We start from the raw sequence: 11021 nt of genomic DNA, 5'->3' as shown, positions 1-11021 counted from the left end.
CTCTTCACTGCAGAGAAAAGCTTGAACCAGGTGACCTTTTAAAAGTCCCCATAGCAGGAAGTGAATAAAAACACCCTGCCAAGTATTTATAAAATCTCACGATTTTGAAGCCAATCTCAAGATTTGGTTTGAGACCCATTGTTATTTTTCACCGTTCAGGTTTGGCATCGCTGCAGTGGCGGAAGCCAGGCAAATAGCCTTCCGAGTTTGCCCAGTTTACGCTTTGCAGCATTTTCTCGGGTCTCTGTTGCTGTCTGGCTATGGGCAGATCCCCTGTTTGTTTGGCGTGGGTCTTACATGAGTGGGGGGCCTAAAAAGTGTGTAAAAATTGGCAGAGGATTTTGGGGTGGGGGCGGGCATTGGGCCTAAGCTACTTTTAGTTCCTTTTTTAAAAATCACCAAGATTGCACGTTGACTGTCTGTAATGTGTGTGTCAGGTATTATCCGCCTCTTACAGAGTGGAGCACACACAGAACCCAGGCGTCCTGGCTTCCAGCCCCTCCCCTAACCACTAGACACCACTCCGCTCCCACCGCTGGAAATAGAACCCAGGAGTCTGGATTCTCCAAGTCCTTTTCTCCACCCCGCCTACGTTGGCTACACCTCTGCAGACTGTCCCCGTCCACCATTTTGGATGCCTTCCATGATTAGCGCAGCAGGGCGGCTTCAAGCATGGCCCCTCCTTAATCCACCCCCCCATGTCAGAGGGCATAGGACTGATCATGTGACTGGCTACTATTTCCAGCAATACCAAGGGACCATGTTCTAGCGGTTAAAGTGAGGTGCATGAGCGTGGGGGTGGGGTTGTGTACTGGGACTCCTGGGTTCTAGTCCAGCTCTGTGACGGGATCTACTGAGTAAGGCCAGGGCAGCTGGAGCTGGGAGTCAGGACTCCTGGGTTCTAGAGGGGAGTTGGCTCTGGGCGTTAGGATCGGATGGGGCTTGGAAGTCAGGACTCCTGGGTCCTGTGCCACCAGCTGTGTGACCTGAGCCCTTCTCTCTGCCTCATTTTCCCATCTATAAAGTGATGATAACCAAGGCTGCTGTTCTCGCCCCTGCCCCCCCATTGACCCCCACTTCCTTCATCGTGCCTGGCTGGAGCCTCATACCCCAAGATGTCCTGCACGGAGCTGTGCCTGGTACCATCCCTCAGGCCAGGGGCCGTTGGTTGAGGCTGGTAGCCAGATAAGAAACTAGATCCTCAGCTGGCATCAGTCTTTCGTCTCTGTGGACTCTAAGGGAGTGGTGCCGATTGACACCAGGTGATGCCAGTGGCATGATGTGAATTGGGAATCTGGGCCCGGGCTATCTGAGAGCCAGGTCTGACTGCCAGGTAGCTCCAGAGCTGCAAATCCAACCCAACAGCCATGGGGCTGCACACTCAGGGTGAACGGCTCAGTGGTGTTTTCAGCTGGCGCCAGCCAGCCATGCAGAGAGGGAAAGCGGCTGCTGCCAGTCTGCCAGCTGTGCTGCAAAATCCTGCCAGCGGGGGAGCGGGCAAGCAGCAAGGGCCCTTAAGGGCTTTCAGGATTTTGCTGCCACAGTCCTGGGCCCTGGCAGCTGTCTGGGACTTGGGCCCTGTGGTCCTGTGTCTCACCAGAAGGGTGCCCCCACCCCCCCACTTAGGAGTTCAGGCTCCCTGGCTCATTTGGGCCTGGCTGTGACTAACCAGGCCCCAGCCAAAAGAGCTAAAGTGAGTTGCTTGCCTCAGAGGCTATGGTGGCCCATCTGCTGGGGGCCAGAATGAACTGCAGCAAGGGGGCCCCTGAGGCAGCAGAATGGGGGGCAGCGGGTAAGAGTTCAATTGCCACCAGCAGCCCCCCCTAGGGCAGACAGGCTCCTGTGTCCCATTCCAGCCCCCCACCAGACGGGCGCCCCCTAGAGGAGAAAGGCCCCGTGCTCTATTCCCCACCCCTCTGAGCCAGCCTTGCTTAGCTGCCCCCCCTCTGGATGGACCCAGGGTTACTTCGCCCGCACCCTGAGCCCCTAGTTGTCGGGTGGGGGGGGCATGGAAGCACCCCATGAGCTCCCCATCCCCTAAAGGGGCGACCAAGCCTCCACCAATGCCGCTCTGCAGCACCACCAAAGCCAGCTGCAAGCGGGGACATGGGCCAGCTCCCCTGTGCGGGAAGTGGGGTGATGGGGGGGCAGCGACTGCGGCGGGATGGAGTCGGCTGCTGGGAGGTAGGGCAGGTTTCGGGGAGGGGGCAGGAAGGGGATAGGGAAGAGTTTGCTGTGGGTCGGGGGGGAGGGGACCTGGGGGGATGAATGCTGGTGGGGGGTGGAGAGGGGGATGGGTGAGCGGTGAGGACTGTTGTTGGGGGTCAGAAAGGCAGGGGTGAGGGGCTGGGCTGGACGGCGGAGTGCCGGGAAACACGCAGGACTCGGAACTCGCCGGCTCCACCTTAAGCGGCCGGGGGAAGGGAGGTTGCGGGCAGCGGCGCCTCCTTAAGCCGCGCGAGGGGCTGCGGGTCCCGGGCGGCGGCGCGTGCGGCGGGGAGGGAGGGGCTCGCGCTGCCTGCCCGGGACCAGCCCGCGCGCCACCGACTCCAGCTGCAGCCGCGGCAGCGCTTGGGGAGCCCGGCCGGGGGATAGCGCCCGGGGAAGGAGGAGCGACTCCGCGCGGGCAGGGGGCGGCGCGCCGAGCCGAGCCGGTGCAGCGGGGAGCGCCAGCGGCGCCGGGACCGTGCAGCCGCCCGCAGAAGGCCCCGCCGAAGGAGCCGGTGCAGCGGGCGCAGCCCCCGGGGGAGGGGAGGCAGAGAAGCGGTAGCGGCCCCGGCCGGGCGAACCAGGAGGCGGCGGCATGGCCGGGCCCCCGCCGCCCCCGCCGGGGCAGGAGGCGCCCCGCTACCAGGAGTGGATCCTGGACACCATCGACTCGCTGCGCTCCCGCAAGGCGCGGCCGGACCTGGAGCGCATCTGCCGCATGGTGCGGCGGAGACACGGGCCGGAGCCCGAGCGCACCCGGGCCGAGCTGGAGAAGCTGATCCAGCAGCGGGCGGTGCTGCGAGTCAGCTACAAAGGCAGCATCTCCTACCGCAACGCCGCCCGCGTCCAGCCGCCCCGCCGGGGGGCCCCGGCGCCGGCCCCGGCCCAGCGCCCCGGGGGCGCCTCCCGCCCGCACCGCGCCTCCCCGCCCGGAGCGTCCCCCGCCGCGCCCCGCTCCACGCGGGCACCGGCTCCCGCCGCGCCCCGCTCCCACCGGGCAGCGCCCCGCGCCGAGCCGCCGCCGCCGCCTCGTAGGACCGGCCGGGAGCGGCCGCCGCCCCCTGCGCCCCCGGCCCCAGAAGAGGAGGCCCCGGAGCGCAGCTCCCCAGTCAGCCTGCGGGAGATCGTGCGCTACCTGGGCGGGGATGGGAGCGCGGCCGGCGGCGGCCGGGTGACCCGCGGCCGAGTCCAGGGGCTGCTGGAGGAGGAAGTGGCCCGCGGGAGGCTGGAAAGGACCCGCTTCGGCAGCATTGCTGTGGCCCGGGCGGAAAGGGGGCCCCAGGGACGCGCCCCCCACGCCAGGGCGCACCGGAGCAAGGTGAGCGCGGGGGAGGGCCTGGGGCAGGTGGCAGGAGGGTCGGGGTGGGGGTGAGCGGCGCCCTGGCGCCCGGAGGGACTGGGAGGGTGAGCGGTGACCGGGGGAAAGGGGCAGTGGCGGGGGTGGGGAAGGCTTGGGCAGGCGGCACGTGAGTACCAGGGTGGGGCGAGGGGGTGCGGTGCCCCGGCCCCGGAGGGGGAGGGGCAGTGTCTGGGGGCGGGGGGAGTGAGCCGTGCCCTGGTGGGGGGAGGGGCAATGTCTGGGAAGGGCGGGGCTGTGTCTGGGGGGGGAGTGAGCGGTGCTCCGGCCCCTGTGGGGGGAGGGGCAGTGAGCAGGGGGCAGTGCCCTGGGCCACAGGGGAGGTTCAGCTCAGAAAAGGGTTGGCTTAGGGGGTGCTTGGGATAGGACCTGAGCGTGGGGTGGAAAGGGCTGCACAAGAAGGTGATGGCTGGAGGGGGGATGCATAGGAAAGGGCTGCACATGGAGTAAAGGGATCGGGGCTGCTTGGGGCAGGGCTGCCAGGGAGTTAGGGGTCAGGCAGTGATCTGGTGCTTGTTTCCAGGGAAGGTGCCCGTGGCCGGGCCCTGGGGCAGCCTCTTTCGCTCCTGTACAGGCACATGCCCGGAGAGTCACAGGATATGCAAGGTGTCAAGAGGCAGGACTGCCTGGGGTGCCATGGGGCATCTGGAGTGGGAGGGACCATGGGCAGTGCCCATCGAAGGGGCTTAGAATGAAAGCGGCCATGGGAATCGGGTTGGGTGAGGTCCAGGATTGTTCCAGTTTAGGGTACGAGTGCCGCCGTAGTTTCTGATCCGCTGAGGCCTCCTGTCCTGGCAAGGTCCTGGGCGACGATGCCTGTCCTGGCTGTGATGCGTTGGTCTGGACAGTCTGTGTGATGGATGGGTCTGTTCAAACAGCGCTATGCTCACAGCAAAGCATCCAGGAACAACCAACCTGCAAGCTGCTTCCCGGCAACCGTTCGTGGGCGCTGGGCCCCAGCCCTGCCAGACAGCCCCCTGGCAACCAATGCTGGGCCCAGCACAGCCTTATGATAAGAACAGCTTTCCTGGGCCGGCCCAATGTTCCCTCTAGCTCAGTAACCTGTCTTGCAACAGTGACTGTGACCAGAGGGAACGAACAGGACAGGGCAATTAGTGAGTGATCCATCCCTTGTCATCCAGTCCCAACTTCTGGCAGTCAGAGGCTTAGGGACACCCAGAGCATGGGGCTGCCTCCCTGACCATCTTGGCTAATAGCCATTGCTGGATCTATCCCCTATAAACGTATCTCATTCTTTTCTGAGCCCAGTTCCACTTTTGGCCACCACAACACTCCCTGGCCACGAGTTCCACAGGCTGGCTGTGTGTTGTGTGAAGAAGAACTTCTTTGGGTTTGTTTTAAACCTGCTGCCTGTTAATTTCATTGGGCGACCCCTGGTTCTTGTGTTATGCGAAAGGGTCAATAATACTTCTGAATTCACTTTCTCCACGCCACTCCTGGTTGTATAGACCTTTATCATATCCCCCTGAACGGTCCCAGGTGTTTTAATCTGTCATACAGAAGCTGTTTCATCCCCCTAATCATTTTTGTTGCTTTTCTCCAATGCTAATGTATTTTTTTTTTTTTTTGAGATGGGGCAACCAAAACTGCATGCCGTATTCAAGGTGTGGGTGCACCATGGATTCATATAGTGGCATTGTGATATTTCCTCTCTTACTGTCTTTCCCTTTGCTAATGGTTCCTAACATGCTGTTAATTTTTTGATGGCCCTGCACACTGAGTGGAAGTTTTCAGAGAACTATTCATGATGACTCCCAAGATCTTTCTTAAAAAGAAAAGGAGGACTTGTGGCACCTTAGAGACTAACCAATTTATTTGAGCATGAGCTTTCGTGAGCTACAGCTCACTTCATCGGATGCTGTAGCTCACGAAAGCTCATGCTCAAATAAATTGGTTAGTCTCTAAGGTGCCACAAGTCCTCCTTTTCTTTTTGCGAATACAGACTAACACGGCTGTTACTCTGAAAGATCTTTCTTGAGTGGTAACAGCTAAGTTAGACCCCATCATTTTGTACATATAGTTGGAATTATGTTTTGCAATGTGCATTACTTTGCATTTATCAACATTGAATTTCATCTGCCATTTTGTTGCCCAATCACCCAGTTTCGTGGGATCCCTTTGTAACTCTTCGCAGTCCACTTTGGACTAAACTACCATGAGTAATTTTGTATCCTCTGCAAACGTTGCCACCTCACTGTTTGCCCCCTTTTTCAGATAATTTCGGAATATGTTGAACAGAATGGGTCCCAGTACAGCTCCCTGGGGGACCCCGCTATTTACCACTTTCCATGGTGAAAACTGATCATCTGATCCTACTCTTTGCTTCCCATCTTTTAACAATCCAGGACCCCTGGTGCAGGCCTGCTGGGCAACCCTACAATCTCTGCCTGTGTTTTGGGGGTGGCTGTGTTCTCTTTATGAAGTGCCCAGCACAGTTCTAACTGGGACCTTTGGGCACTACCATAATATAACTATAATGAGAGCACTCCGCACGGGCCTGGCTGGCAGCCCGGCAATAACAAACCAGGCATCTCTGGCATGGCTTCCTCAGGTAGGCAGTCTGCACGGGGGAGGCCTCTGACGAAGGGAGAGCCAGATCTTGCTGAAGAACTTGGACTTTCGCTCTGTTTTTGCTGCGGTGGTTGTAAAAGAACAAAGGGGGGGTATATTTTCTATTTCTATTTTTTTTAAACCATTTTTGTTCCTTTTAAAAGCAGAAGGGTGCGGGGGTGTAATTATCTTCTAAATCCTAATGAGCTATTTTAACAGGCTCTGTTAAAACTAAATTGGGAGCTCCTGGTTTTGCTTCAGACATTTTTTTTGTTTGAGTTGGATTAGTGCCTAGATGCCCCAGCTGAGATGGGCGGGGGCCCCTTCGGGCTGGGTGCGGCAGGGGCCCCCATCTGAGATTAGGGACCCACCATTGTGCAGAGTGTTGCACAGGCATGTGGCAAGAGAGAGAGTGTTCCTGCCCCAGAGAATTTATAATCTAGACAGACAAAGGAAGGATTATCCCTGTTTTACAGCTGGAGAAACTGAGGCAGAGAGCAGGGCAGTGACTTGCCCAAGGCCGCCCGACAGGCCAGTTTCAGAGTTGGGAATAGAGCCCAGGTCTCCTGACTCCTAGGCTGGTGCCACATACATTGGACCATGCTGCCTCTGACCCATCTCAACATGAGCTTTGGGCGTAAAGTTAAGGTGACCAGATGTCCCGTTTTTAAAGGGACAGTCCCGTTTTTTGGGACTTTTCCTTATATGGGCGCCTACTACCCCCCACTCCATCCCGATTTTTCACAGTTGCTATCTGGTCACCCTTTGTTTACAACAAACTCTTCCCCAGTCCAGTGCTGCCACAGTCAAAGTGGTCCTGGTGCTTCTAGGAGTGGGTCCAGCTGGACGTGTGCCCGGTAGTCTGCTCCGGCAGAGGGGTCTCCGTGGCAGCTGGCGCTCTCCAGGAGGAAGTCTCTTTTGATGAGGTAGTCTGGTAGCCCAGCAGCTTCCTGTTTGAGGGTCAATTTTTATGCTGTGACCAACTCGCTGTGGTTAGATGCTTAGCCCTGTACCCTAAGAGTCGCCTAACACTAGAGCAGGCAGGGTGCTGGAGAAGGGAGTATGGGGACTGGAATAGTGGGGGTGGAGAGCTGCAGGTTGGGATCAAGGGGCACCACCACAGCTGGGGTGGGGATCCAAATTTGGACTAGCAGGAGGCTCCAGGCAGGATTGAGGGGCATTGGCAGAGCTGATGTGGGCGTGGAGCCCAGGGCTGGGTTAGCAGGGGGTCCCGAGTCAGGGAGAGTGGCTAGATGGGGCCCAATGGTGGGTAAAACCAGGAGCCCCAGCCTTGCCCAGAAGATGCCTTGTGCAGGGCACAGGGGAGCAGCTTCCTGGGGTCTCTAACTCTGGATTCTTGGTGCCCGCAGAAGGCCGGGGAGGAGCCATCGGAGGAGAAGGGGGAGGAGGAAGAGGAGGATGACGAGGCCTCCACCATGTCGGAGGGCTCCGAGGCTCCGGACTACGAGGGGGCGGGCGCCGGGGCTGGGTTGGAGAGTGACGGCAAAGCAGCCCCCGCCGAGCAGAGCCAGATGAACGGGGACTGTAAGGACAGCAGGCGTGGTGGGAAGGACTGTCCCGCGGGGGGTGGCCACACCAGGGACTTGCACCCCCCGGACGAGCACTCCCCGGACAAGGGCTCCGAGCGCCCCCACCGCGAAGGCAGCGAGAGGTGTCATGCCAAGGCCTGCTCCCCTGGGGAGAGCGCCTGCCAGCAGTTCGGGATGGGCAAGAAGGAAGGGGGCTCCTACGGGCAGCCAGACAGAGCAGGTATCGGATTGGGGAGACTCCAGGGGCTGAAATTTCTCTTAGGGAAAGGGTAAGGGGAAACCAAGGGTCTATGGGCGGAGGGGGGGGGAAGGGTGAGACTGGTGAGGTGCAGTGGCTGAGATCACCTGTGAAATGAGTTTGGCAGGTCTCAGCCTTGGGGATGTTGTGAAATTCCGCTGTACTGGCTGTGTCTGCGTTCGGGGGACAGCTCTGGAACTGGAATATCCAGGGGGCTGCAAGACATGATTGAGGAGCATCGGAAGAGCTGTGGGAAGGGGGAGCCCAGGGCCGGGATAGCAGAGGCTTGCGGGTCAGCATCGAGGAGCATCAGCAGAACTTTAGGGGCGGGAGGAAAACCAGGACAATGGGACAAGATTGAGGGGTATCAGTCGGGCTGGAGGACATCAGGGGAGCCAGGGGCTGCGGGGGGCTGGTTTCCTCATGTTCCACGGGGAGGTGAAAGCCCTGTCTGTGATTGTGCCGGGCCTGACATCTCTCTCTCGTTCTCTCCTGCTTGCAGTCTCTCCAGCCGTCGCGGGCGCGGACCCCCCTGTGCCCTTGTCCCCCGGGCGGCCAGGCATCCAGGCAGCGGACGGGACACCGTTCAGCTGCGTGTAAGTCCTGCGCTCGTTGACTTCTTGCCTGCCCGTCCGCCTTGCTGCCACCAGGAGGATCTCCCTCTGCACAGCGCCAGGGCTGGTATTTAGTCTGTGAGCCCTGTGTGAGCAAGTCAGGCTCTATAACGTCCCCCATCCCCATGGCTATCAACCCACTCTCTCCCACCTCACCCCTGGCGGCTGGGTCCTTAAATCTCCACATGTGACATGTTTCCCTGCTGCTTCCCCCAGCGACTCCCGGCTGCACCAGTGCCCCACCCCAGTGGGAGCCTCCAGGGCCTGCCACCCCCATGGCATGGGCGAAGCCCTCCATGCTCTGGCAGCTCCTCCATTCCCTTCCTGCCTCCATTAACCCTTGGCTGCCTGGAGACCCCTGTTGCAGAGAGGGACTGGCTCCCAGCCCCCTCCCCTCGAGATGTCAGGGGACTCCCCCCAGTGTGGGAGGGGATGGGGCAGGGGAGTTCAGACCTGGTGATGAAGGCAGGGTGTGGGCTGTGTCTGCCTGGGAGATGAGGGTTGTGGCCAGGACCCTGATGGCTCTGTTCCCCTTTCCCCCCCGCCCAGCTCGGTGAAGAAGGAGAAGCCCTCGGACCCCGTGGAGTGGACAGTGATGGACGTGGTGGATTATTTCACAGAGGCTGGATTTGCAGAGCAGGCGTTGGCCTTTCAGGAGCAGGTCAGTGCAGGGCTGATGGATCCCTCCTGAAAGTGTGGGGGGGAGGGGCTTGAGGCCCCACCCCCTCTGTGGCCCCACCCCTTCCCCTGAGGACCTGCCCCCCAGCCAAGCCTGGAGGTGGCAGGCCCTGAGAGCAGTCCTGGCCCATGTCCCAGGACAGGTGGAGGGTCCGCAGCTCCCCACAGCTGCTCATGCGGCTTTTACCCTGACCTGGCTCTGGCTACAGGCCTGGCCTGGGGGTGGGGCCTCGGGGGCTGAAGAGCTGCAGCTGGGCCTTGATAACAGCTCCCTGGGCACAGACCCTCCATTTGCCCTGGGCGGGGGGCTTAAGGGGTGGGGACACGGGTCGGGTGCTGCTCTCGGGGGGGCGCCCCCCCCACTCCAGGCAGGTGGAGGGTCTGCAGTTTCCCACAGTTGCCCGGGCTCCCGGGGCCGCTCTTACCTGGCTGGGCTCCAGCTTCTGGCCTGGTCGGGGGGGGCCGGGCCCGTGGTGGAAAAGTGGATGGGCCTGGGCCCCTCCCGTTCTGGCGCCCCTGGGTCAGTGCTCAGGGGTGGGGGCAGCTGCCAGCTCAGAGGCAGGGAGCATTGTGTGGAGAGAACCAGTCCCCTAGAGGAGAAAGGCCCCGTGTCCCGTTCCCCAGCCCTGTTAACCCTTCCTCCGTTGTCCCTCGCAGGAGATCGACGGGAAGTCCCTGCTGCTCATGCAGCGCACAGACGTCCTGACCGGGCTGTCCATCCGCCTGGGCCCCGCGCTGAAGATCTACGAGTACCACATCAAGGTGCTGCAGCAGAGCCATTTCGAGGAGGACGAGGTGGATTCCTTCCTGGGCTGAGCAGGGAGACAGGGGGGTCGCAGCTGGGGCCAAGCGGGACTGTGCCAGCAGCTGCTGCCTCCTGCCGGGCCCCTCCCTGCCTGCTGCACCCCTTCCCCGGGTGTCTCGGGAATCAGCCCTCCCAGCATCCCTCTATCTCCATGGAAACGGATGATGGGGGGGTGTCCATCAGCCTGGGGGCTTTTGGTGCAGGGGGGAAGAGAGCCAGGAAAGGACCCTGGCATCCTAGCTGCATCCTCCCCCCTCTCGTGATTAACCCCCAAGTGGCTGGGGAGGGGTAGAAAACCTGCAGTGGGGAGGGAGTGAAGGCGTAGGATTCGGAGGAGGGGTTTACAGGGGTGTTTTTTGGGGGGAGGGGGGAATCCGTGCCCAGCACTGCCCCCCACCCCCCCGCTCCTCCATTGTGTGTTTATTCCCTTGGTTAGTCTCACATCGTAGCATCGTTGGCCATTTCAAGCTGGGGGCAGGTGGGAGAGGTGGATTTTTTCGCTCATTTCGTGCCCAGGAGATGTCTGAGGACTTTGGTGGGGGGCCTCTTTTAGCTCTCCTCCCCGCCCCGACTCAGGACATGGCACTCTGGTTTGATCTCCCCTCACCCCCAACATCTAGTCTCCCTGCTTTCCGGATGGGGTGGGGCAGGGATTTTTTGGGGGTGGGTGGGGCACTGGGGGGTGCCCTGCATCAGGGGAAGGTTTTAACAGGGGATCCTTTTTATTCTCTGGTTGGGCAGGGGGGTAAAATTGTTTTTTTTTTTTTTTTTTTTGGTTTGTTTTTTTACATATCAATGGATGCTACCCAGAGTCAGTCGCTTTTTAATATCGCACCCTCCCCTCCCCCCACCTTCCTTTTTTTAAAATAAAAAAATATATCTTAAAAACAAGAGAAACACCAATCGGTTAATATTTCTGGACCCTTTCAGGATGGGAGGGGGAGGGCAGAGCTTAGGACAGCCGAGAGATGAGTTGTGTCTAAAGAGAGGTGCTTTTGGG

The 11021-nt window shown here is 60.1% G+C and overlaps 1 protein-coding gene across 2 annotated transcripts; it reads left to right on the top strand.

The window, feature by feature from the left end:
- Window positions 1-2465: 2465 nt before the first annotated feature.
- Window positions 2466-10675, top strand: SAMD1 (sterile alpha motif domain containing 1). 2 transcript variants are annotated; one of them, XM_084610080.1, is made up of 5 exons: window positions 2466-3526; window positions 7510-7906; window positions 8427-8520; window positions 9088-9199; window positions 9874-10675. In XM_084610080.1, exons 1-5 carry the CDS (start codon window positions 2804-2806, stop codon window positions 10030-10032), a joined length of 1485 nt encoding a protein of 494 aa, XP_084466206.1. In that variant the 5' UTR covers window positions 2466-2803; the 3' UTR covers window positions 10033-10675. The 2 variants fall into 2 exon arrangements, with proteins under 2 accessions (XP_084466206.1, XP_084466205.1); XM_084610079.1 differs by having other exon boundaries at window positions 7507-7906.
- Window positions 10676-11021: the final 346 nt, after the last annotated feature.

Source organism: Lepidochelys olivacea, assembly GCF_965140295.1.
Source record: "Lepidochelys olivacea isolate rLepOli2 genome assembly, chromosome: 20".
Classification (NCBI taxonomy): domain Eukaryota; kingdom Metazoa; phylum Chordata; order Testudines; family Cheloniidae; genus Lepidochelys; species Lepidochelys olivacea.
Note: the sequence above shows the minus strand (reverse complement) of the source record. Positions and strands in the feature narration are given on the sequence as shown.

What these genes read in the sequence shown, in the direction of transcription:
- SAMD1 (XM_084610079.1), top strand. Translation starts at nt 2,804, where the DNA reads ATGGCCGGGCCCCCGCCGCCCCCGCCGGGGCAGGAGGCGCCCCGCTAC. An exon ending in CCAGGGCGCACCGGAGCAAG is followed by an intron (nt 3,527 to 7,506) that starts GTGAGCGCGGGG and finishes TGGTGCCCGCAG; the next exon opens with AAGGCCGGGGAGGAGCCATC. An exon ending in CGGGCAGCCAGACAGAGCAG is followed by an intron (nt 7,907 to 8,426) that starts GTATCGGATTGG and finishes TCCTGCTTGCAG; the next exon opens with TCTCTCCAGCCGTCGCGGGC.